The 25,795-nt window shown below is 50.5% G+C and overlaps 1 protein-coding gene across 16 annotated transcripts in view; it reads left to right on the top strand.

The window, feature by feature from the left end:
• Positions 1–25,795, top strand: part of PTPRF (protein tyrosine phosphatase receptor type F) — a 396,981-nt gene that overhangs the window by 310,287 nt on the left and 60,899 nt on the right. For 11 of the 16 annotated variants that reach the window (XM_076340381.1, XM_076340389.1, XM_076340387.1 and 8 more), the window contains 6 exons: positions 9,228–9,497; positions 12,335–12,916; positions 13,486–13,619; positions 14,648–14,792; positions 20,149–20,454; positions 23,393–23,586. In XM_076340381.1, the coding sequence (XP_076196496.1) occupies positions 9,228–9,497; positions 12,335–12,916; positions 13,486–13,619; positions 14,648–14,792; positions 20,149–20,454; positions 23,393–23,586 (1,631 nt within the window). The remainder of the gene's footprint in view (positions 1–9,227; positions 9,498–12,334; positions 12,917–13,485; positions 13,620–14,647; positions 14,793–20,148; positions 20,455–23,392; positions 23,587–25,795) is intronic. The other 5 variants (XM_076340397.1, XM_076340391.1, XM_076340396.1 and 2 more) reach the window with 1 other exon arrangement.

Genomic DNA, 25,795 nt, shown 5'->3' with positions numbered 1-25,795 from the left:
TCCAGGCACACTGATGCAGTGTGATCCCTGCCAGGCTCCCCAAAACAAAGCTCCTGGCTGTTCCCCAGCTGCAGCAGCACCCTCTCCCTGCCTGTGGGCAGCCCAGGCGGCACCACAGCAAGTCCCCTTGGTGTGGCTGGGGGCCATCAGCCCTTCCCAAGGGCAGGGGGAGGCTCTGCAGCTGCTGCGCTTCTGCAGTGGGGACGCATGTTCCCATAGCTGTTTCAGCATCATTGCCCAGTCTTACACCCTTCACCAGCCTCTCGCCGTTCAGTTGCACAGTCCCAAGGGGTGCAGCAGGTTGGTCCACGTTTGCAGCAGTTGGAGTTTGTGTTGCCCTATTGAGATGTTAGTGATGCTTTCCAAAAATGCAGCCATTCGTGGGTATGCCTCGTTTACCAGAAGCACTGTCCTTCCCGGGTAAGGGCAGGAAACAAATCCTCCCTGTTGGGAAGGGCTGAGCAGAAGGCTGAAGCCCTTTGCTGTCTGCTGAGGCCGTGCAGATGTGATATGCTCCATTAGATTAGGAAATAAAGTGGTGGCTTGGGAGCAGCAATAAAGAGGTTCCCTCCCATCACAGGGTCTCACAGGATTAAATGAGCCTTATGTTAATGTTTTGTGGACCAAGAGGTAAATCCCGTCTGAAGCAGGCCAGAGGAAACCTGGGCCTTAAGTTAGGACTGTTTGTTTTGAGGGTGTCTGCGTGTGGGTCCTCACTGGATGTGGCCCTCGCTTATGGGCCAGTTAAGCTCCGAGTTGGCTGGTTCTGGTCCCCTGGTATCAGTTCAATTGAAGAAATGTAAACAACTGTTTTGCTGTTCTCCTGCAAGCTCCATTACACTTCGTAGGCCACTGTTGTAGCTGTTATTGGCAGTTTGTTGCCTGGTCTGTACCATGTCAGTGTTGGTTAAAATACTGTCCTCTAATTGCTGGAAATGGCTGACTGTACTGTTGCACTGTATAATGCCACATGCTGTTCTCTAATTTGCAGTGCTTCTGCTGGAAAGCAAATTCCTCTCCCCACCTTCTCCTTCCCCCATCAAAAATGTGACTCATAAGCAGTCTTTAACTATCAAATCTACTTCTGTATTCTCTCGGCGAGGGTTCGATTACAGCTGATACGCCACAGATCTGTAGCTGAAGTGAGGTCACTCCTGCTAGAGAAATAAGATCTCCTTTGTCTTTAAGGAAAAATGCAACTAACCTTCTACTGTCTCTCCCGCAGGAACAAAAACTGGGACCTGCTCAATTCTCTCTGGGTGTTTTTGTCCTTCTGATTTCTTGTCCATCTCTCACTCACAGCACAGTGTACCAATAAGGCTCTCCCGAAACTGAGCCCAGCTGAAACTGCGCATGTCTGTCACTTGCCTAATACCTCTCTGCTGCATTTAGCTCTTTGTTTGGAGAGGGGGAGCAGCTCTTCGTGGTAGAAGATTTTCCATTCACCACTTGGAACATTTCTTTCATACTTGATAAAATTCGGATCTACGTATATGCTCTTCCCAGTGTGTGGTCAATGGGTTTAAAGTGCCTTTGCCATCATCTTTATAGCTGGAGTGGGTGTGTGGGAGCACGTCAGTCTGTGTGATGGCTGGAGTCCCTTGCTCTGTGTGTGTGCATGAGTGTTTTGCACATGTAGATGTGTCTGTGCTTCCAGCATCTGGCTCAGCGTGGGGCCGCCCCCAAAGCACCCTCCATGTGAGTACGTGTGGGACGTGTGGTCCCCTCCACCCTGCCTCGACGAGCGGTGAGCGGGTCAGGGAGGCAGAGGGGCCGGCCCTGCTCCAGGCCAGAGCAGTGTGAGTGTGTCACACTCTTGTCCATGACATGGAGTGGTGTGTGTGCACGGTGGGAAGTCATGGCTGACCTCTGTAGTCTTGTCTTGTCGTTTCAGTGGTGTGCGGACAGATGAAGCTTGGCCTGTTTTTACTCTCTGTGTTTTTCCTTGTCTTTTTTTATTCCCTCCTCATCTTCATCGCACTCTGCCATCAAACAAAACAAACTTTCATCTCTCAGATCAGCGAGAAGGTTGGTCCTTTTCACTTCTTATCCATCTACAGTACGCCACGTCAGATGGGACTTTTCCAGTAGGGAGAGGAGAGCCATCCCCAAAAGGGGAGGGGGCCCTACAGACTCTGGCTCCATTCCAGGCACGGCCACAGTGTGCCTGACGAAATCTGCTTACTGTTTGCTGTGACTTTGGTGATGGCATTGATACTTTGCTTGCATGCCTTTGTTGCTTGAGATTTAAAATGCACAGAATATATTTTGCATGCAATGCCAGCCAGGCCGGTTTTGTTCAAAGGTAGGGTGGGAAGCAGTGCATGCTACTGTATGTGGGGTCCTCCTCTAACCCATTACCTGTCCTAGGTGCCAGTCTAACACCTCTAAACTGCTGCTGCTTTCTGGCCAGAGATCAAGAGCAGTCTTTGGAAGCGGAGATCAGAATGATCTCCAGTCCCTTCACCAGCTGTTTGGGAGAGTGGGTTCCTCAATTTCTCCTGTAGCTTTGAAAGTTTTAACTTTCTCTAGAGGCGAAAAGCTTACTTTTGATCTCAGCTGGAGAAGAACCCAGTATGCTGCCCTCCCATGCCACAGGGAGCAGGAGCAGCTGGTTGAGAGATGCAAGGCCCTCGTGCTGAGGCAGCTTCCCTGCTCCTCGGCAGTCCCCGCTCTGGGGGTGGCCAGTTCTCCATGCTCGGACAAGGGCCCTTTGCATGAGCAGGTCTGCCTCTCCTTTCTTCCCTGGGGCTGGGTCTTTCTCTTGCTGGCGGGAGAGCAGGGAGCTCTGGCAGTGGCCCCAGCCTTGTCTAGGATGGCTCAGAGAGGCCCGTGGTGACATGCGCAGGAGCTCGTAGCCACTCAGCAAAACCTGATTTGTGCTTTGCCCTGCTCTGTCCCACTGCCCTCAGAGAGACAGAGGTGAATAAAGGACAATACTGAAAGGCAACTCCAGCTTTTAAATTAAATCTAGCTCCAGACCTATCTTGAGGCACTCATGATTTGATGTTGAGGAGAGCTGGTGGTTTTGGCAGAAGTCCTGAGCTAGTTTCCTTCACCGAACAGGTACTGTGCGAGTCTGTCCCTCCACACGCGCTGGAGGAAAGGGATGCTTGCAGCGGCTCTCCAGCCCAGCGCTCCTCCCAGGTGGCACAGGGAAGAGACCCTGGCTCCTCTCACACATGCCATCAGGCAGCTGCATGAGTTGATCTTATAGTCATCACTGGAACAAGTTTTAACAAGTTGTCATAGCAGTTGTTCCAGTACACTAACTTCGCTCCTGTTTCTCTCCCTGGAACGTGCTCTCATTTAGGTTGTACTGAGGCACGGGGCCCTTGTTGTTTACCCTCTAAAAATAGATTTCGTAGAGGATAAAATTACCTGAGCCCAAGACAATGATGAAAAATGAGAACAAGGAAGAAAAGAGAAGAAATTAAAGCCAAGGCCCAAAGCCTCCAAGATTTCAGTGAATTTGGAGCACTGCTGTGATGGCTCGGTCACCTCTGGAGAATAAGCCTTTGACAGGGCACTTAAACGTTTTAGCCGCATGGTTTAGCTGAGGGGAGTCAGCCGAGAATGGATATAAGCTAGCGGGAGTGGATAATTTCTCATTCTTTGTGTTGACTCCTCCTTCCCACCCCACCAAAAATACCCACGTACACAAATATTTAATGTGAAGCCAGAAATTAGTTTCTAAATATTCCATTGGGATATGCCGTGCTTATAATTTGTTTGGCACTGATAATTACATCTTATATTTTTCCAGCTTTACTTAAAACTGTGTACTGCTCACCCATGCATTTAATTATTGCTCTGTGACTGCTACAAGGTTATTTATTAACGAGTTATTTTATCTTGATACAGTGGATCTTTTCTCTTATTTCCCTCCTTAATGTTGTGTTATTTTCATCAGAGAAATTTCAGAGAGTGAATGCAAATTGTATAGCTCCGCAATCTTGCTCTCCCTTACTTTGCTATTAGTATGTCAGTATGCTGAATGCTGATGTGTCTCCAGTGCTGCACCACTATAATGATACATCCTCTTTTATATGTGGTTGTCAGCGCAAATAATTAGACCTAAAAGTTATAGCTGAAATATAATCCAAAAATGGCAAGGCCCTGTTTTGGAAATTGTCTATAAAATGTCAGCACTCAAGGATGCATTGGGAGCATAAATAGTACAGCATTGTTTGAGCACAAGATTAGACTGTAAATGCATTTTTTCTGGTTCCAATTTTTCCTCTCCTGCTGTTGATTCTGTCAATAGATTGTGAGACTCCAGCAACTGCCTTTCCATTTGAAGTCCTTCCTTAAAATGATAGCACTAGGGAGAGATGAAAGGTGTCTACAGATGAGTAAACCATGCAGACCGATGATTGTGTTTGAGGATATCTCCTAAATTCACTCCTTCCCGACTCCGAAGAAGTGGTTCCTGAGGAAGGCGGGAGTTTTGGGCAGGGTAGCCATGTGGCGAGGGCAAAAGCACACCCCGTGCACCAAGGATCCTTCAGCTTGCCTGGCTGGAGTAAAGCAATTGGGCAGTGTCACCTTCTCAAAGATATGCCCCCGCATCACTCTCTACTACTCATCCCAGTTGGGAGGTCAGAGCAGAGCCCTCCGAACTTGCCTTTGCTGTGCTGGGGGCCAGGGAGGAGCAGCACAGCCCAGGCAGTGCTGGTCCTCCTTCAGAGCTCACGGGACTTCAGACTGCTGCCCCTTCGTGCAGAGGAAGAGCAAAGGGGAGAGGATGTCAGGACAGTGGTGCAGGACCAGAGCAGCTGGGATTGCCCCAGAGAGGAGCAGAGAAGCGTGCAGAGCACGGGCACAACTCTTCATCACCATGGGGCAGCACCCAGCGAGCCTGCGATGGGGGTGTCGGGAGGGGGAGGCTGGATCCCAGAGTTAGGTGCCAGCTGGGCACAGTGGGAGGGAAACCCAGAAGCAAGAGCAGGCAAGTAGAGGTCCCTACATCTCTGCAAGCTAGAGTGAGGGGTGTTAGCATTGTAGTTTGCTCAGCTGTACTGTGGCCAAGACAGCCAGCAGGGAAAGCAGTTTGGTTTCCCCTTCCCTAGCAGCACCATGCCGTTTTGGAAGCATGGGCAGTCCTCCTGGCACTGTTGTGTTTCCAGCAGAGCCTTGCTGTATGCCAGCAGTGTCTCAGCATGCGAGAGGGGCTAACAGCACTGGCCTGTGAGCCGTGAGCACTCGTGCCCGGAGCTCAGAGCCTACAACTCTTGCAGACAGCAGCAGGGAGGGGGGGTCCGTGGTTCTCCAAGGGGGTAACGTCACCTTCAGAGGGAACCTGAGATGTTAGGAAACAGCCACTCCCATGGTGAAAGGAGCCGGGCAATCGATTCATGCTCTTTGCTCTCAAGGCAAGGAATGTGCATGTTAATGCATGCTGAATTATTAACATATCTCAACCTTTGTGGCTGTTGTGTTGCCTGCTCCCCTCCTTCCTCCCCATGGTCCCCCCAGTGAGTGGGGAACCAGTCTCCACGCTGTCCTTTCTCCCTGTCCTGTGGGATCCAGGGCACAGGCTCAGGTTGCACTGCACTGCTCACCACTCCAGGGTTTCACTTCACTTCCCAGGGAACGCTCTCTACGGGGAAGCGTGCTGAATAGTGGAGCAGCACAGAGCCCTTACGATGCCTATTCTTGGGATGAATGACAATGAATCTCATTTTTGACAGTCTGCTGGTTTAACTAAACCTCTGAATTATACTATTGTCCGTTGAAATCATTTTAATATTCACAGCAATTTTCCCTGTGCTGTTCTGGCAAAACCTCCAAACCACCTTCTCTGATCTTTATCCAGAAAGAAGATTAAAAAAAAAATTGCAAATTCTTGTCAAGAAAATTGTAATAAAAAGGGAAATTTCATTGCTGCAATAAATGAAGAACAACAAAAATTTCTGGAGCACTTAAGGTAGCATCATGGGCTGTGCTAGCCCATGTGATTTGACTTGTAAATTGGACAGACATTCTAAGATGCTGCTTTTTGAGGAGTTATACTGATTTAAATTATTACCAGACTCTTATGCTAGAAAAGCAAGCGACTTAAATCTCTGGCTTGAGCTTGAGGAATGTGTTGATGGTGCTCTGCAAGCTGCTGTGAGAGCTCTGCCAGCTCTCGCTAATGCTAACTGACAGCATCTCCCCTTCTCCCTCCGTACTGACTGGGACGAGAAGCTGCCAATTATCCCCCAAGAGGGTGGGAGGCTGATGGAGCCCATCCCTTCCTTTGCACGTGCTCCTGCCAGAGTGTCGTCTGGGCCAGATCTTGCACCAAAGGCATTGCCCTGACCCCCTCCAACCTCCCATGCTGAGAGCTGACCCCTACACGTGGCATCCATTTTTAGCAGCTCTGCCGGTGTGCTAACAAGGGGAGGCCAGCTCAGCCATTCTGTGTCGCAAAAATACACCACAGAGGCCTGTTTAACTGCTCATCTGTTGCCAGGCTTGAGAGCTGAGGCCCCGCACAGCTTCCCGGCATGCTGCAGGCTGCAGTGTGCAGGAGGCATGGCCTGCGTCGAGGTCGGGGATGCTGCAGCCTGCCCACCCTCTTGTACGGATTGATCTGCAGGAGAGTTTTCTTTGTCATTCATCCCTTCCCTAGGCACACGAACACACCAACCACCTCCGCTGCTCCCCTGTGGGTAGGACAGGGGAGAGCCACTTCCAAAGGGGCTCAGCCCTTCCTTTTGCCCTGCAAAGCGCTGCCGAATGAGCCCCCTGCTCCTTTGGAAGTGAATCTCCCCTGTGCTTCCCACAGGGGAGCAGGGGGCAGTCAGCTGCCTGCTTCCCCAGAGAGAGGCAGCTGCAGCACCCACAGGCACTGCCTCTGCAGGACACATCAAAGGGGACATGGAGCTGATGGGGTTCGGCATGGTGCTGATGGGGTTCGGCGTGGCCCTAGGAGCACCCTGAAAGCAGTGCTTGACACAGGGGCACAGTGCAGGGTGCAGGGGAGTCTGCAGCAGGCTGTGCTGCCTCTGGTCTCACAGGGCTGGGAGTCAAGATCTGTTTGTGCGTGCTGGGCTCTGACCTTCCTGCATGGCCTCTTGTCCTTCAGTCTCATCTTCCCATGTCCCTGTACGTGAGTTCCTGTGCACCTTCCCTCTCCCTGTCCTGCCCTCACACCGCTTTCTCTCTGACTCTGTAGTGGCCTCCAGTGCGTGCCAGCCTGTTTGCCTGGTGCATGTGCGTGAGTGCTCTGTGCACACCTATGGCTTTATCCTCAAAGTTTGCTCTTTTTTATTTTAATACAGTGTGGGTGGGTGGGTTTGGTCCTTGGATGGGGACAGAATTTGAACAGCTTCTACCTGAAATAATTCAACGTCATGTTCACTGGAAAATGAAACCTGACTTAACGAATGGTGCTGGGATGCTTTGGTTGGAAATACACGCCATCATGTTAAACCATTGCCATGTCCATCAGGTTAACTCCGTATTCTCATGACTGCGTAGCACTTGAGTACACTTTCAGTTCTGTCTCGTTTGGGGAGCGCTGCCCCGTCAGTCAGGTAACGCCTCACTGGCAATCGCTCATGTAGCTATTGATTTGAGACTTAATAATTGATTAAAAGAAACAACCAGCAAGACTTTGGATTTAGACATTCCAAAAAAAAGCAAAGGAAGTTATCCTTCCCCTGGCTGGTAAGGAGCTAATGAGCCCTGTTTTGTCACCGAGATGATGTGTAGTACACACACGATGTTGACAGTATTGTCTAATTTATCACGAAGTCTTAGCTCTGTTGTACATGCTAGCGTGGGGGCTTCCGTGTTCAGTCTATTTCTGCAAGCCTGTTGGTTTGGGGATGAATCATCAAAGAGAGCACTAGTGAAATTTGATTTGGGGAGAGTCAGCTTGGCAAGCGGAGCCGATACCTCTGCAGCTCACCGGGCTGTCAGCAGCTTTACTGTCTGCGGAGACACCATGGTGGCAGGAGCCAGGCCAGCAGAGCTGTGTCCCCCCAGACCCCCAGCACCTGTGGGGCCAGTTGTGCCTGCAGTGTGTTGTGAGCTGGCACCGCCCAGGCTCCTGCCCGATTTCCACCTTCCCCCAGCGCTGTGGCTGTTCGCTGCTCCACCAGCCCGATGCACTGATGGAGGAGCATAATTGGCAGGGAGAGGCTCCTCAGGAGCCGGTCAGTCGTGAACCCGGCCGATGCTCTGGGGCTGCCGTTCTGGTGGAGGAGGCTAGAGGAGAGCGCGGCTGCTGGGCGAGACACATTCGAGCAGTTTCCCTTTTTAACTACAGACCAAAATGAGCTTGCCCAGAGGAGACAAAGATTTACTGAGCACAGTTGTTTCTCTACCCTTGCTTAAATAGGCCCATAACACTAACCCTGAAGAAGGGGTCTCATTTCTCAGTGTCATTTTCCTGAAGGGAATGCATATGGCAGGCAGCTTTAGAGCTTTATTGTAGCTGAGAGTTGCTTACAAATAAGTCTTGAATGAAATACCCAGCAAGGGATTGATATGAAGAGAAGCTGTGCAATGAAATAAGGAGGAATACATCTCCCGAAGTGCTGCCACAAAGGTGGGGAGGGTTCTGCCAGCCCAGCTCTCTTCTGTCAAAATGGATATGATCTCACATCTGTCAGGATTAGTTCTCTCCTGCCCAGCAAGGTGATCTGTTCAGGCCCTGACAATGTCATGCAGCTCTGGTGACTACTTTTACTGAGCCAAGGTAGAACCTGAGTTCCATTTTGAAAGGAATTATATTTTATTTAGCAGCACACGTGTGCTAATTCAGAAAGAAACCCTTCTGCTGCTCCTGCCCAAACCCTGCAAGGTTTAGGGGACGAGTTGCTTTACTTTAGAGCTAATAAATTGAGCAGGTAATTCTGTTTTGCAGAGCTTCAGTGGGCCCTGCACAGAGGGAGTGTGTGACTGGCATTTGTGCATGCTCTCTAATTAGAGGGATGTAATTTAAATGGAGGAATGTTTCATGTTAGTAATATGATTTCAAAAGGCTATGTTTGGAGGGAATGGATTGAGCCATCCCTTAATGAGTTCTTCTAATAAGATGCCAGTGGCTAAGGAAGGAGAGCAAAGTGTGTGCAATTTGGCAAAGCAGTGAACAGCTTTTGCACTTCATTTTATCTGTCCCAAGGGATAGACAGGCAAAAATGTTGAACCCCCCTCGCGTACCCCCGCAATGCAACTGAGTGCTCTCTGCTGGTTCTGTGACCCTACTAGTTGTCTCCTCCTTGTTGCAGTGCGGCGTGTTGCTCCTCGATTCTCTATCCCTCCGAGCAACCACGAGGTGATGCCTGGGGGGAGCGTGAACCTCACGTGCGTGGCAGTAGGTGCTCCAATGCCCTACGTGAAGTGGATGGCTGGTGTGGAGGAACTGACCAAAGAGGATGAGATGCCCGTCGGTAGGAACGTCCTAGAGCTGAATAACATCATGCAGTCTGCCAACTATACCTGCGTGGCCATCTCCTCCCTTGGCATGATCGAAGCCACAGCCCAGATCACTGTCAAAGGTAAGGAATTATTCCTCGCGGTGCTCCTACTTGGGTTTCAGTGGTGTAGCCCTTTGCCAACAGTGGTTTTGGGTGCAGCCAACTGACTGCAGTCTCCTGTGACTTTTCCACCTTGCAAGGGAGGTTCCCAAACCCACAGCTTTCTTTTTTCCTGCTCACAGTATAATATTTGCTTTGGAGGTCATTTCCTCTCTCCCTGCATGTGGCACGATGGGAGACAGGCTTGTGTCAGGCTGGGTCCCTGTTATGCCACGAGGGAACCTCATTGAGTCTGTGCCCATCCCAGCAATTTCTGGCTTGTTCCACGCATCAGCAGGATCAGCTCTGCACAGCGACAGGCCATGGGCTGTCCTGGGGTAGGGGTCTATGGATGTGTGCAGTCAGAGAGCTGTTTGCACAGAGATGTCCTCTTGCAGTAAGGGCAGGACAAGAAGGTTAATCCCAGCAATGTGAAGTGTCTGTGGGCCTCACCAGAATGAGCATCCTCCCCCCCTGCAGGGAGGAGCTATACGCGTTCATTTTAAAATTGTTGCATATTCCTCTGTCAATTTTCTTTTTTCCCCTTACTGCTGTGCCTCTTTCCCTTTCTCTTTCTTTTGTTGCTGTCCTTAAGGCATGCTTCCTGCTGCCGTTTCACAGGTAGCTTTGCCCCAAAGAGGACGTTATTGCTGATTGCTGACCACTGGGTACAGGACAGCCCACCCAGACAGCTCCCTAATAGGAGGCTGAAGTACATGTCCTGCCTTTCCCATCTGGGGCCAAGCAGATCCACACTATCCCTTTCCTCCTCTCCTTGCAGTTGATTTGTAGCTCAGATTTCTGCAGAAATGTCATCTTTTGAGTCTGTCTGTTCTTGCAGGCCCCCTCCTGCACTATGGCCACCTTTAGCACCAAGTCCCTGCTTGAACAAATCACAGAATTGAGTGTTAGCCTTCTCTGACCTGGAGATTAACAGCAAATTCTCTTTTCCCTGGTGCTCGTCAGAGGATGCTTTTAACCTTAGCCACACACCGCTCCCTTTACTCACAGCACCTGCTAGTCAGTACCTTTTCCAGCCCCCGTTTTCTTACAGAGCACAGGGGTTGCCTTGGTTATAGTACATACCCAAGAGTGTATGGAAGAAAGCGGCATGATGGGGAGGTGGTTTGGACGTGGAGGGAGGAGGTGGAAACTGCACCATTACACTGAACGTACTGGTTCCCAGTATTAACCTCTTTGTACCTGGGACGACTCTGCCTCGCTCCCTCTTTGGCTGATGTGATGCCCACTGCCACCCCAGGACTGCAGAGGCCCCCCCAGGACAGGGAGCGGTCTGCTCAGCTCCTTTAGCCCTTTGCCTTCCTCCTTGTTTCTCTGTCTCTTCCCTGCACCTTCACTCTGGATATCTTATTGCCTCTGTCCCTAACTCCTTCACCCAGCGTTGCTTCTCCTGTGCTTGCTGGAAAGTAGACCGTTTGCAAGGCAGACAGGAGAAGCAAGATGACACAGAGCTGATTGCAGTAAGGTGCATCAAAGGTGCCAGACCTGCCTCTTGCTCACATGCAGGCTGCACACCCAAGAGCTGGCAAGAGTCAAGCTTGCGGCTCTCCAAAGGAAAGGGTGGGTGAGTGTCATCTGTCCTTGAAAGCCTGAGGGAGGCTGCCAGTTTCTTGGACGCTCTAGGAAATGTGTTGCTTCAGGCTGTAATATTGGGCGGGATGTGTTTGCCCTCCCTGAGTCCTCCATGGGTAGTGGTGTGGTGTCTGGTTGTGGGTTGCATGCCCTTCCCTCCCATGCCAGCTCAGCCCTCACCGATTTTCTCAGTATTCATGTTGCACTAGCACTGGAAAAGGCATCCTCCCCAGCACTCAGAGCAGGCATGCTCCTATGCTAAAGAGCCTGCCCTCCTCAGCTGAACCATGTGGAAACTGGAAACCTGATGGCTTGCCAAAGAATGAAGTACTTGAGGATCTTAATTTGGGCTGAGCATTTTTCCTAGTTCCTCGTCAAGCACAGCTGCATTACAAGTCACTAATGACTTTAACTAGGGTGGTTCATAGGAGGTTTAAACTTACTGTAGACTTTAATTCAGTCATTGTCTTAAAGTATTTGTGTACTCTGCAAATCTCTCTCATGCACTCATTCTCTTTCTTTGTTCTTTTGGTAAAATGGCAAATCTGGAAATGTTTGCTTGCAGTAGTTGCATTCTCATTAACACTTCAGAGATGTCAGTGTCACAGAGTTCTTGTGTAACAGTTTATTGTCTGGTTGCAGTTTGACACAGCACCCAGTGAAATAGTGGATGTGAAAGTTGGTAATTTCTCTGGCTGTATCCCTCCTGCATGTACTATAATACTTACAAGGCATTCCCCCATCAACCCATCTAACAGCACTGTCCATGAACTCCCTATGACCTAAGATGCTGTCTCTGTGGAAGCAGGAGCATAGCTCCAGATTACCTGTGGTGCTCTGATTGCTTTACTGTATCCCTTTGTAAATCAGCTGTACACCTGGCTTCTGGGGCCAGCCCAGCCCAGCAAGCACCTTCCCACTGCCAGCTGAACCCCCATGACAGAAACATTCCTGCATCCCCGTTGAATTACCTTTATTTAGCCTGCTGCTGGTAAGTGCGTCAAGCACGTCTAATAACATGATTGCTCTGTTTATCCTTCCATTAAGAACCACTTCAAGCAATATATGGTAATATAAAAATGCATGTTCTAGAGTATGAAATGATTTCTGCCTTTTAAAGAAGAATGTTAATGGGAGGTGGCAGCTCCATTTTTATCCCTGTGCACATTGCAGGGTTTGAGCTGACTGAATTATTTAAATCACACCTCTCTGCCTTTCAATTGCAGCACTGCCAAAACCTCCAACAGAGCCATTAGTGACTGAAACAACAGCTACCAGCGTGACCCTCACCTGGGATTCAGGCAACTCCGACCCCATTTCATATTATGTCATCCAGTACAAGCCCAAATCCTTGGAGGGTCAGTTCCAGGAGGTGGATGGTGTGGCAACAACCCGCTATAGCATAGGTGGGCTCAGCCCCTTCTCAGAGTATGAGTTCCGGGTCATCGCAGTCAATAACATTGGCAGGGGTCCCCCCAGTGAGCTGGTCGAGGCCCGGACAGGAGAGCAAGCTCCTTCAAGTCCACCGCTCAAAGTCCAGGCACGGATGCTGAGCGCCAGCACCATGCTGGTCCAGTGGGAGCAGCCGGAGGAGCCAAACGGACAGATCCGAGGGTACCGCGTTTACTATACCACCGACCCACATCTGCCTTTGAGCATGTGGCAGAAACACAACACTGACGACAGCCACCTCACCACCGTGGGGAGCCTCATCACAGGGACCACATACAGCATCCGTGTCCTGGCCTTTACTTCAGTGGGCGACGGGCCACCCTCGGACATCATCCAGGTCAAAACGCAGCAAGGGGGTACGTATGGAGTGAGGTGTCGCGACTCCGTGTCCACCCCAGTGGTATGCACCTCAGCTGTGTGTCTGATCTGCACCAGGCATCGCAACTGCACTTGGTGCTCAAATGGTTGCATGTCAGAGTGGCACCCCTGCCCCACAGCCATCAGATTTAAGCTGTCAGCTTGTCCTGGGGAGTTGGTATCAATCTCTGTACAAGTAACACAGCCCACGGTTTTGTCTGGGATACAGTGGCTAAAAATGTGACACAAGGTCCTGGACGTGGATGTTGGCACCTATGGAACTGTGCCAGGCCTTCCTGGGGTCTGAGTACACATGTGGAAGGAAGGAGCTGGGATGCAGTCAGGGGCTGGAAGTGAGCACAATTTCCATAGTCACCTGCCTGGGTCCCAGAGGTGCTTGCTTGTTGCCTGGGTTGTTCCAAGAGCACAGTACGGGGGAGAGGGAAGAAGGGAGGGTCCAGAAGAAATGAAAGAGGATCCTCGCAAGGTGAAATGCAGACTCTCCAAAGCCGTGCGACTCCTTTACCTGCATCTGCCACCTGGCCCTAACCATGTGTTTGGTCCCCAGTTCCCGCCCAGCCAGCTGACTTCCAGGCAGAAGCAGAGTCTGATACCCGCATCCTGTTGACGTGGCTGCCTGCCTCTCAGGAACGCATTACCAAATACGAGCTGCTGTACTGGGAAGGGGAGGATGGCACTCAGGTGAGAATCCTGCCTCTGTGTCAGCAGCACTTGGGGCCAGACATCACAATTCAGCAGCTTGGGAAGGGTGTCTGCTTGAGTTGGGGTGGCAACGGGACTGTTTCTTCTCCATGGTTCTTCTGTCTCATGGGTGTGTGATAGGAATATGGCAGTCTCTGTCTGGCTTCTGTGTAAGTGACCTCAGTAGTGCTTTTTGATGCCCAGCAAAGTAGCTAGTGACTGGTTTGGGACTGGAAAGGCTCCAGACACCATCCCTGAGGCATCCTTACTGCTGGTGCCTTTAAACAGTTGTGCAGGCCGGTAGGGCTTCCAGTTGGGTCTGAAATAGCCTCCAAAGTGTGTCTGCTGCTCCAGGACTGGTTACGCTTAAGGAACAGATTGAGGGTGGCCTAGAGAGAGCCCTTCCATGTTTACTGTCAGGTCCCTAAAAGAAGTCCAGCTCTAAATATATCAAAAGTAGCGCTGGCTGCAGGGCAGCACAGTGAGAACTGTGCCATGACAGCATCACAGTGTCCCATGGACCTCTCCTCCTTCTGTATTTGTAGTGGCATGAGAGCTGCTAGAAATAAGTGCCCTCCAGGTGAAGTGGCAGCAAAACAAGTCCTTCACCAGCACTGTTTAGGTGCATTAGAGATGCCAACTACTCCAGGACAAGGGCTTTACTCTGTTTCACAGGCAGACACTGTCTGTTGGGAGGAAACAAACTCATGTGCCCCTCATCTGAACTGTATAGCTGGACCCAGCATTCCCACAAAGCTGTCAGACAGTGAGTGCAGTCTGGATGCCAAGCAGTGCAGCCTGGCTGTCAGAGAGGTCTGCTTCACTGCAGAGTCCTTGTATTTCACCCAGAAAGCTCCATGCCTTGGAGTCCTGCAGGACTGCAACAGGTTTGGCAGCATGGCTGTGACTTTCTGTGGGGCCAGAATAGGTGATGGGGCTGCCTATTCCCTTGGCATCGGGAGCTGAGCGTCAGCTTTTCTGTATTCTCCAACTACACCAAATAATCTGTGTTTCGTTTTATTTGCCAGCAAAAGGTGGAGTTTGACCCAACCTCCTCATATGCTGTGGAAGGTCTCAAACCGGACACACTGTATAAGTTCCGTCTGGGTGCCCGCTCAGAGCTGGGGGTAGGAGTCTACACCCCCATGATCGAAGCCAGAACTGCCCAATCCAGTAAGTTTCTGACACTCTGCACTACTGAAGACAAAGCAAAAGCAGTCCAGTTTCCATTGCCTGGGCACGGAGTAGCTCAATGCCTCTGCCCTTGTGGGTCTGCAGGGATGCCAGCATGCAGTTTGCTAAAGGGTGTAATGGGGAAAGTCAGCTGGGGTTTTGGATCAGGGCTCTTTGGCAGAGGGGGTGCACCCAAGTGGTAAGTTCTTTCTTCATGTCCCTTTGATCATGCTGTCTTTCCCTAAGGGTAGATTCATAAAAACTGATGGAGGAGTGAAACAGGCTGGGAAATTGCTTTGGAGAGATTGATTTGAGTGGGTTTGTGCATCTCTATGAATTCACTCCCATGCAGACAAGCTGTCTGGACAGGCAGCATATGGGTGTTTGGGTCTAAATGTGACTGTCTCCAAACCATCGGATCTTCACCCCTTCACTCCCCATTCCAGCTGCCTTGCTTCTGCAGGGGTCCTTAACTGGTCCATACGCTTGATTGCAAGGTGAGGCATCCTTTGAGGCCAGATGTGCCTGTGGCTGTCAGGCAGCTGGTGGAGTCAGTTTGGGAAAGCGGCTGTTTGCCTGGGTTGCGTGAGCAAGCGAGGCTGCTGCTTCTGGGACTGCAGCGCTAGGGGAAACCAGAACAAGCTGCAGCCGAGTTAATAGAGAGGCTAGATAATGAGGTGACCCAGGCAATATCACTTTCATCCTCACTCTGCCCCATGTGATCACAGAGCAGGAGTTCGCATTGCTCTGATTGGCAGCTCAAAGTGCTACGCATAAGCAGATTAGGGCTATCAAAGGCCCCTGCGATAAGCTCGTTTTCACTAACGATTTTTGGGCTTGCCATTATGCAAAGAGCATTAAAAGGGGGAAAAAAGATATTTCCGTTAGCACCGTCTGTCTGGGATTTACTAGCTATATGGGGTGAGCAGTTGGCAAAGGCAGACAGCCTTCCCTGCAGGGAGGGTGCCAGCATGCACAGCAGCCAAGAGCCTGAGATGGCCATTAGAAAGTGAGCTCAGGCAGGGAAGAGCAGCTCTGCTCAGTATTGGAACGACCTTCTCTTTGAGGAAAACTCAGCTTCATTAATATATCAGTCACAGGGATTCCTCCATCTCGTTATGTGAGCTAATGGTGTCTTAGTGCTGCACGATAGACAGGTGTGAAAGCGGAGAGAGGTTCAGATCATGCAGTTATAAATATTTGAACATTGAGAACAAATTCTGAGTGTGGGGATTTGTATACCTATTTCAGATAGCTTTTGTATTGATAGGCAAAGGTTGAAGCAACTCTCCTGCCACTTAAATTAATTCCATCAGTGGATGCTCTTATCCTTGAACACACTTAATCAGAGACAGCTCCATGCATAAATGAGTCCTTCAGAGTTTCACAACAGTCCAAGTAAGAGAAACCTTTGCTTCGTGGACTCTTGAAGGCAGACATCTTCCCATGACCTACTCCACATGCTGTCTGCTCACAAGGGATCTCATACCAGTTTGTTTTTAAGGTTGTCACTTCACTGGCCAGCGGAGCAGTAGCTGACTGGTTCTGGCATCTGTTTAGTAAGAGAGATGTAGACAGGTTGGAAGAGATTTGGCCAAAAGCCACAGAAATACCTTGGTCTGACCAGGGGAAACCCTCCTTACATTGAGGGACCTAAGAGTTCATCGATTTATCCAAGAAGTGACTGGGTCTTGGTTTACAGGCCCCTACTTGAGAAGATTTCTGATGGCACTCTGTTCTATAAGAAAAGTCCTTGGCAGTTACTACTGGGCTATTCAGTGAGGGTGACAAACCATTGGCTGACCAGTCCCAGGGCAGAGTGGATTCTTGGGTACTGGGGGTCTCGAAGTCAAGGGGGTCTTTCAGAAAGCTCTGCTTTAGCTCGGCAGAAGTTGTGTGCACAATGCATAACTTCCAGGCAGAAATTCTTTGGTTTGCACTTAGCAACACCTCAGGTTAGATGGTCAGATCCATCCCCTGTGGCCTTAGAACTTACAAATCTAGAAAGACTGTTGCTCCCAGCTTCAAATTGGTCTCCTTCCTGCACTCTTCCATCTGATTGCCCTGAGAAAGGCTGTTAGATCTTGGAGGTTGACATGTTCAGGTGGGACACAAACTGCAGAAGCAGTCAGACTCCTGCTTTCCAAAGAGCCCGTGTTCAGGCTCTATTCCTGGCCCTGACAAACCAGTCAAGGGTAAGGTAGGAGGCACATCATTGCTTATGAGTCACTAATGGGCTGGAGAAGGATGTCTGTATTGCTGCTGCTGGGCTTTTCTTGTGGCATCCCTGCTCAGGGATGCAGTGCCCCTTTGCACCCTTCCAGCAGCACAGCTCGGACCCCATCTCCTGAGAAGACAGCTCCTTTCTGGGCTGTCTTTCCTGCTAAGCTGCTTGCTTAGTTGCTGGGCACCCTGCAAAAAGTACAAGTAATGCTGCTTTGAGGGTCTGAGGAGCACGGGGGAGTTTTCCAAGAGTCTACAGTGCCTCAGGCAAGCAGTATGATGCAGGAGGGGAGCGTCAGCTCTGTGCCCATCAGGCCTCAGCATTAAAATGCTGTTCTCACTTGAAATACGAAGGTGGGTCTTGAGGCTGCCTTTTCCCTAGCTTAAGGAGTAGGTGGGCTGGATGGGTGCGCAGGGCTGCTGTGGGCCGGTGAGGGGGGCCGCTGTGAGTAGCCTGGAGGCAGCAGAGGTTTGCACAGTGTGCGTGTGGGTACATCTGCGTGTGTGAGTGCATGCTGGTCACCCAGTCTGCTCTTTGCTGGCCCCAGGAGGGACACTTCCACTCCTTGTGCATTTTAAGTTGATCCTGCTCATGTTACCAAGTTTTATTTTGCTTTCAAGTGTTAATCTGAGTTTTTGCCTTGCACATCATGTGTGTGACTCTTACCCAGTTAACAGCCAACATTTGACCTGCCCATGCTGCCAGCCAAAGCTGCCTTTGGAGAAGGAGCTCACTGCCGCATCCCAAGGGATTGCTGTGGAGGCCCAAAGTCAGAGCAAGTCTCTTCTGTGAAGGGCCTCTCTACAGACAGTGGCAAAGGAAAGGCTTGCCAAGCTCCTTATGTCTCACCTGTCCTCTCTAAGGGATGCCACCAGGCGCTGCGTCTACCTTACGCCCTCCCTGAATTCACTCTTGGTGTTGCTTTGGTGCTATATTTTCCTATTCTCTTCCCTGCCACTTCTCTGCTGATTAACCAAAAGAGTGTGAGGATTCATTTTCTACCCGTACTCCCTTCCGGTATACCAGATGGCAGGGCCGTTCCCACTCTGCCTCCCTCATGTAGGCAACTGTTTGCTTCCACACATTGTTTTGACTTCTGTTTCCTCCAGTGTAGCTCCCATAGCAGCAGCCTGACTCTGCTCAGGCATCATCTCTTCCAGCTTCATCACTGCCTGCTCTCCCTCCATCTTTCCTCTCTCCAGGCACCCCAACCCAGGCATCAGGGATGGGCCCTGCTCTCCAAGCACAGAAGTGGGTGCTAAGAGTTATGTGCAGCCTGTGACCACCTCTGCAAGCAAGTGGGCCTTGTTCCCAGCAAGCAAAGGTCACCAGTGGCATTGGGAGGTCCTGCTGTCCCCAGCTTTCCCAGATCTCCTCCCACTGCCATCCTGTGCCCAGCAAAGCCAAGGCACAATTGTTGGGTGCTGTAATTGTCTGAGGTCCCTGCTGCCGTCTGGGGTAATGTAGGTTGTGTTTGCCTTTGCACAGGCGATGAGCAGGCAGGCTTGTCCCTGTTCCCCTGGAAGGCTGGTTCTGGTGCACTGATGGCTTCAAGGACTGCGGCATGGGGAACGGCACCAGTCTTTTTTCAGGCGTTTCTAGGTTTATGGTTGCAGTGAAGAATGGAAGTGGCCTTTCACCTGCCATGGCAAAGCAAGATGCCTTGTACTCCATTATTACTTGGCCAGACAGCTTCCTAGCCTTAGAGCAACTGTGTGCGCATTTTTGGTGGTGGTGCCCTGCCCTCTCTGCTTAGGGCTTTTGCTTTCTGTGCAAGCACCCAGGGATGCACCCATCTCCCTTGTGCCTTCCTCGACTGAGCAGGCTGCTTCCCTCCTCCAGGTTTCCACCCTCATGAGAAACACCTGAGGGGAGCTCCCCTTTCCTTTGTGTGTGCCCTGCCAGCAGCAAGGCATGGCCAGGGCAGCACAAACACCTCTGCAGGGTGGCTGTGCTGTTGTGTTAATAGAGGTCCCAGGATATGTCTGCAGCATCCCTGGGCAGTGAGGCAGAATGAGAGGAGGCTGCTGCTGCTGTGAGAGGGCTCCCATGCTGCCGGGATCCTGGATGAAGCAGAGCATCTCCAGGGCACTTGTATGATTTGTTCCCTTCTCCCACCTTGCAGAACTGCTGTCCTGTGGCAAGGTTGCCACAGCCCTCAGTCGCCAAAGCCTTCAGTCATCTCTCCTTTCCCGGTCCCTCTCTTCCCCCCCCAGATTTGTTTCACTGCTGTTCCCCAGAAATGGTGTGTGGAGGGGACTGTTCCTCACCCCGATGAGAAGCATCTGCTGCCTAGATCCCGTTCCTCCCCCTGTGGCCAGTTAACATTGCTGGGGATTAGAAGTTAACGCAAACTGCAGGTGTTTTTTTGCCTGGGAGGGGATAAGACCTGCCTACCTTCCCCTGTACAGCTCCATAGGCCAGGAAGCTGCTGAGGCAGGTAACCAGTTTGGTGGGCATGAAGCAGTCCCAGATACTAGGCACACATGCAAAGCAGCACAATCATGTTATCTCCTGTTTCCACATGGTGCCTGGCTCCCACCTGGGTCAGGGTGCTGCTCACAGCTGATGGTCGTGGTTTCAAACCCTGCCTGGACACACTCCAGCCAACCTCAGTCACCTGCTTTCCCTGCCCTCTGTCGTTTCCTCCGCTTGTCTAGGAGTGGGTTTTTGCAAGTATTCATGCAATCTGGTGTGTGAGCTTCCCCTTCTGCCACTCTTGCCTTCTGTAGCTTCCTATCTCTTCTGGTTTCCATCTGCTTCAGATCTTCACCGAAAGCATCTTTCTTCTCCCTACCAGTTTCTCTCTCTCTCTCCCCCCGGCCCCTTCCTTTACTGCCATTTGTTGTGTTTGGTAAAGTGAGCGTCCAGAATCGCTTTGGGAAGAGGTGTTCTCTGATGCAGAATAGCACTTTTGTCTCCATGCTGTTCATCAGGCTTTCAAATACAAATTGCCCCTAGTGCCATCTTTGATCATCTGCAGGGAAGGCAGGCAGTAGTCCAGGAAGCTACGGGCTGAATTTCCATGTGTATGTTCAGTGCTCAGTTGGCTGGGTAAAAGTTCCCTGTGCATTTTGGTTTGTCCTTCCACTCATTTCCCTTCATCTCCCCACTTCATTTATTTATCCCCAGCCCCCTCCGCCCCACCCCAAGAAGTCGAGTGTGTAAGCACCAGCTCCACTACCATCCGGGTAAGTTGGGTGCCACCGCCTGCCCAGAGCCGCAATGGGGTCATCACCCAGTACTCCATTGCATACCAGGCAGTGGAAGGAGATGACAACACCAAGCATGTGGTGGATGGCATTGGACGGGAACACTCCAGCTGGGAGATCAAGGACCTGGAGAAATGGACCGAGTACAAGGTGTGGGTAAGGGCTCACACCGATGTGGGGCCAGGACCGGAGAGCATCCCCGTGCACGTGCGCACTGACGAGGATGGTAGGTGTTACTGAGCAGCTCCTTCAGCTACTGCCTTGGGGTAACCAGGACTCTCCTAGCTGAGTTGCTGGAAAAGGGCGGGAAAGGAGTGGGGATATTGGCCTGGGAGTGCTTTTCAGGCAGGACCGGAGGCTGTCGGGAGCAGCGCTTTGGTCAGCTGCTCCAGGGAGTGGGTCTCCACAGTTGCCCTGGGGTGGGGTAGGGGAATTGCTCTGTTGGCCCTTGCTCTGATACGATGGTTGCCTCCAGGCTGTGGGTCAGATGTCCCGGCATGGTCCCACAAGGGTCCTGTGTGTGCTAGCAGTGCTTCCTGTGCACATGAGGAGGCATTACACTGCTTTGCCATTTTGGCTTTCTAGTGTTTGGTGGTGGTGGTTTCCATTTTACTGAAGGTAACGTGAGTTCTCCCAGCCAAAGTCTTCTCTCACATTGTGAGATCAGGACTTAAAGTTTACGTGTTGACCTGAAATCCAGCAAACTAAAGAGGGGAAAAGAAATCCATTTGAAACTTGTAGATATTGCAGGAAAGCTGCTTCCTGCCCCAGCTTCCAGGCAAGCCACAGCTTATATAAATCTGCTCTTCCGCTCAAGAGTCAGAATATCGCATGTACAGAACACTTTACTGGATACGACAGCTTTAAAGACAAATTGCTTTGTATTAGCAGGGCTGTCAGTTATGTCATCATGACTTAAGCCATTTCCTTTGAAAGTGCCAGAGCTCAGGGTGACAGTAGGAGCTTCCATGGCTTTATGCTGACCCCAGAAGCTGCAGATTTAAAGGGAGAAGAAAGAGATGCAGCATTCAGGCAAAGAAAGGATGATCTCTGCATTGCCTAGTCAGCGTAGCAAATTGAAACCAGACATGTTACAGTTTCCCTAAATGGGCTGCCACTGTCCCCCACGTCTCCGTCGCTCTGGAAGTGGTATCTGGGAATGCTCGCTGACTGCATTCCTGGGCTGGCAAACACATCTGTGTGTGTCCTGCTGCCTGTATTGTTTGCTTCAGTTCTCATTCAGCAGAGTTGTAGCCCAGGGGAAGCTGCTACCCCAGAAATGTCACAACAAGCTCTCTCAATTAGTTTTCAGGCACCGTGGTTGGACATTCCAGCTTAGCTGTCAGGAGTGATTTCATATCCCTCCAACATGCTGATGCTCAGTGATGAGCGTCAGCATTCCCATGATGAAGGAATGAGAAATGCTAATCCGTGATCTGAAAAATTGAACTTCCCCTGTTGTTCGTGACGCAGCACATACTTCCCATAATAGGGTAGGATAGTGTTCCTCGAAACACTGTGGTCTGCTCACATTCACATCTTTTCGTGTCCCCGCAACATCCCCGTATCATGTCCTGCCGAGGCCTCCCGCCTTCTCTTGCCAGCAGAGCTCAACACACAGCTTCTGTCTGGTTCTCAGGGAGGATCTTGTTTTTCGCTTGGACTCCCAACTGTATGTGTGGGCAGGTGTCTTGCTAGGGCAGGAGAGCCCTGTGGCTTGTGCAAGGTCAGTGCACTGAGTGAATTGTGGATTACAGCATAGGCTGTTCCAGCCAGAAGGTGGTAACTATTCAAGCACAGCCCCCTCCATTCCCATGCCTTGAGCTGGCCTCATGGTACTAAAATGCTCCATTCCTCCTTTCTCTATTTTATTTAATTATCTACAATTAAGAAGGACATCTGGGGAAAATAATGAATTGCCCTGTGGCTTAAAAACTGTGCTTACCTGCTGGGTAGCTGTTTCTTCCCATCTACTTGGTTGAAATAGCAATACTCATTATGTCTGCTTGTCAGTTATCCATCCCTAATTATTTAATACTGATTAGTTCTTGCTGTGTTGAGAATTGGGGCATATGGGGTTCCAAACCCCTGGATTTTCCCAGGCAGTGGAGGGTGGAAGGAGTCCTGCAGCAGAGGTGCTAGGGTGGAGCCCAGGTCCTTCACCTGGGTACCGGGCACTCACGTAGCAGCGGTATCCTCCACAGGGAATGCACACCTCTGCTCCTCGCTGCTTCAGCTGGAAGGAGCTTTCCAGGAGCAACTGAGAAGCTAATTTTTTAGCACTGACATTTTTGTCACAGTCAATGCAAGAGCAAAAAGTAATAAGGAGGTAATTTTTCCAAATGGTAAATAGGGTATAAATACATTTTTAAACGGGCCTCACCTTGCAAGAAAATTGATATTTTCTGGGCAGTGTAATTTTTCATTTTATTATCAAAAAGCATTCAGCTGGCCATGCATGAAATACAGTCCCCAGAGCTGTCACAATCCCCATGGGCCCCTTTATCTGGCTGAGTTCAGTGACTGCTGTCTCTGAGCTCTGGGTTACTGTTTTAGGATGGTGCTTTTCCCCCTCATTAACCTCTTGCTGTCACAGTGGAAGAGCGCGTGTGCACTCTGGCTGGTGGCAGGTACCAGGGCTCCCCGCGAGGCAGGCTTGGCGCCCAGTCACGCTACCTGGGGCTGTTGGACTGTGTTTAGATGTATGCAGAGGGATCTGAGAGGAGTTGTTGTGACAGGCAGGATGCAAAGAAGGCTTCAAAACCCCTGCCTCTGCCACAGGGCACCCTGAGCTGCAGGTGGTTACCATATTCTTTATATTCTGTTACATTCTTGTATTCTTCCTTACTCCCCTACTGCTGGAGATAAGAGAGGGCTAGATGGACCTTGGGTCTGAGTGCACAGTGGCTTTTATTAGGGGTGCTCCTGCATATCACAGTCATGGTTTTTCCTACTGAGAGTAGCAAAAGTGCTTGGATGCTGGGAAGGGGTCGGGGATATGGTCACCCTGGAAAACTGCAGCATGACTTCCTGGGCAGGTACAGGGAACTTGTGCCAGCAGGGCCGTCCTTGCAATGAGGTGGAGGGAAGACAGCAAAGGAGTGAGAGGTCGCTGACAGCAGTTGTGTGGTACCTGCTAACTGTCCATCCTGTGTGTGTTACAGTGCCCAGTGCCCCACCGCGAAAGGTGGAGGTAGAGTCTGTGAATTCGACTGCCATCCGGGTGAGCTGGAAGCTGCCCATCTCCAACAAGCAGCACGGGCAGATCCGCGGGTACCAGGTTACGTACGTGAAGCTGGAAAACAACGAGCCCCGAGGGCAGCCAGTGATCAAGGACGTCATGCTGTCGGAAGCACAGGTACAGTGTGGGGACCACAGGCTGGCGGGCATGGCACCTTCCCTCTCCGCAGAGGGCCAGGCTGGATGGATCCAAGTATTTCTTGGCCTCCTTGCAGCTCCAGAGTGTGGGGACTCAGCCCTGCCTGAGCAAGGCGAACAGTTTATCCCTAAACTGTGGCTTACTAATGGGTAAAAAGTTTAATCAGGAGAGGATTGCTGTAGGAAAGATGATGTATTGGACGATGCTCCTCTCTTACTCCTTCTCCAACATGTACCTCTCTCTGCCTGCCACGTCCTGTGTAGACTCCAGCTGGAGCAAATTGTGTTTTGTCAGTCAGGTTATAAACCGTTGGAGAGTTTTAAATAAGCCTTGAGTCTGCTTCTTTCGTGCTGCTGACTATGTTCAGGGCGAAGCTTCTCTCTCAGCAGAGTCCACCGGGGTGCTGCCTGCTTGTGGGGCACAGGGGTGGCTCTGCACCGTTGGGTGGGCACAGCACGCCAGGCAGGGCAGCCCTCCTCTGGCTCAGCAAAGCCTCCCTTCCTTCCTGCTTTTGCAAGGCAGGGACTTGACCTTTCATTGCCTCTTGAAACCAAACTGTAGGTGAAGCCAACTGAGTCTGGGAAAGGCTGGGGGGGGGGAGAAAAAAAAGAGTGAGGTGCAGGCCCACGTCGCCTGTAAATTACTTTGTCCTTTGCAATCCCCGTACAACAATCTGCTCATATTTGTGCGATCTCCTGGATACCTCACCGGCTGTGAGCTGAGGCCCTGTTCCCACACAGTGCTCCAGGCATGGTTATGCACTCTGCTCAGCCCAGCAATGCGTAGTTGCCTCTTTACCAAGGTCCAGGGAAGTTTTTGGTGCCCTGTCTGTGATGAAATACAACTCTTCTTTGGAGCAAGGATCCTTCGTCCTGGATGACCCATGCTGTTCTCAACAAAGATAATCGTATAAATGAAGTACAGGATCTGCTGCTGTTGGAAGCGATGAGTAATCGATTCGGAGCTGGCTTGTTTGAATGATGCCCAATATAAATACTGGAGAGCTGCAACGATTAATTGATCTGTCTCCTGAATGCAGCTGTGAATCATTTATACGTTTGTCAGTGGGGAGTGCAGTGCACAGAGGTGGCTTTACTCCCCATTCATATTCTGAAGGATAAAACTCAGTAATAATGTGGAAGGGGAAAACTTTAAAGAGAGAAAATGCTTTGAGGGTCCTTGCAGTGTTGTCAGGGGCACGTCTGTTTATGTTTCAGATGTTGCTTTATTTCAATCGTTAGAAAAGCTGCTTACTGGCCTTTACTTATTCCAGGAGGATATAATCTTCTGTGTTGTTTGAACAATTGATGCTGTGTTGTTCAGCTGGAGTTTGGAGTTAATGGGTTGGTCCCAAGCGTAGGTGGGCAAAGTTGGCAATGTTGTTCTTGTTGGTGTTTTCAAATATTTTATGCTTGCCAAGCCAGTTCTGCTTTCACTCCTTACTCACACATTTCAGAGAGAGAAACCCCATGCTAATGTGCAGGAATGAGGATGCCAGAGCCAGAAACTTTCCAAGGAGTGCTGGATTTTGCATTCTTTTGAATGTGTGCATCAAGGAGGCAAGTTGCTTGAAGTTTCCTGCCTGACAGACCACTTACCAGTCTTTCGTATTTGGTGAATTTATGTGGGAAAGTTCTTGATTGCTGTGATTATTTTTTTTTCTGGTGTGTATGGTGCTGAACTCATCCGCTGTAATTTTTGGCTGGAAGTGAAGGCCAAAAGATAGTTGCAGAGAAGTGACTACTCTGAAGGAGTCACGTCACTCTTGGGATACACTAATAATGACCCTGCAGGGAAGAGGTTTCACTGACTTGGCAGAAGAGATCTTTATTTCCCAAAAGAGTGAGAAGCCAGGCATGACCTGTGCTTGTGATGAAATACGTCTGCTCCAGAAGCTGAAGAACCCTGTAAGAGCTGCCATCTTTCAGTACAGCAGTGCCAGATCAAACTTTAATGAGTAGTCTTGGAAGAGTTATTTTCTATGGAAGAAAACAAAAGATTCACTGGAACACCTGTCCCTGAAGGTCACAGGATGAAGATGACCAGAATATAGCCACAGTTCAGTACTCATAAACATTCATAAACATTTATACCAGTGCACAAGGAGAGAATTAAATTGATTGAAAATCTGGGGTCAGAGAAGAAATTCTCTGGATGTGTAGGCAGAGCCCCTCCTCCTGCCTAGCCA

Source organism: Aptenodytes patagonicus, chromosome 5, assembly GCF_965638725.1.
Source record: "Aptenodytes patagonicus chromosome 5, bAptPat1.pri.cur, whole genome shotgun sequence".
Taxonomy (NCBI): Eukaryota; Metazoa; Chordata; class Aves; order Sphenisciformes; family Spheniscidae; genus Aptenodytes; species Aptenodytes patagonicus.
This window is presented reverse-complemented; position numbering and strand designations above follow the sequence as displayed.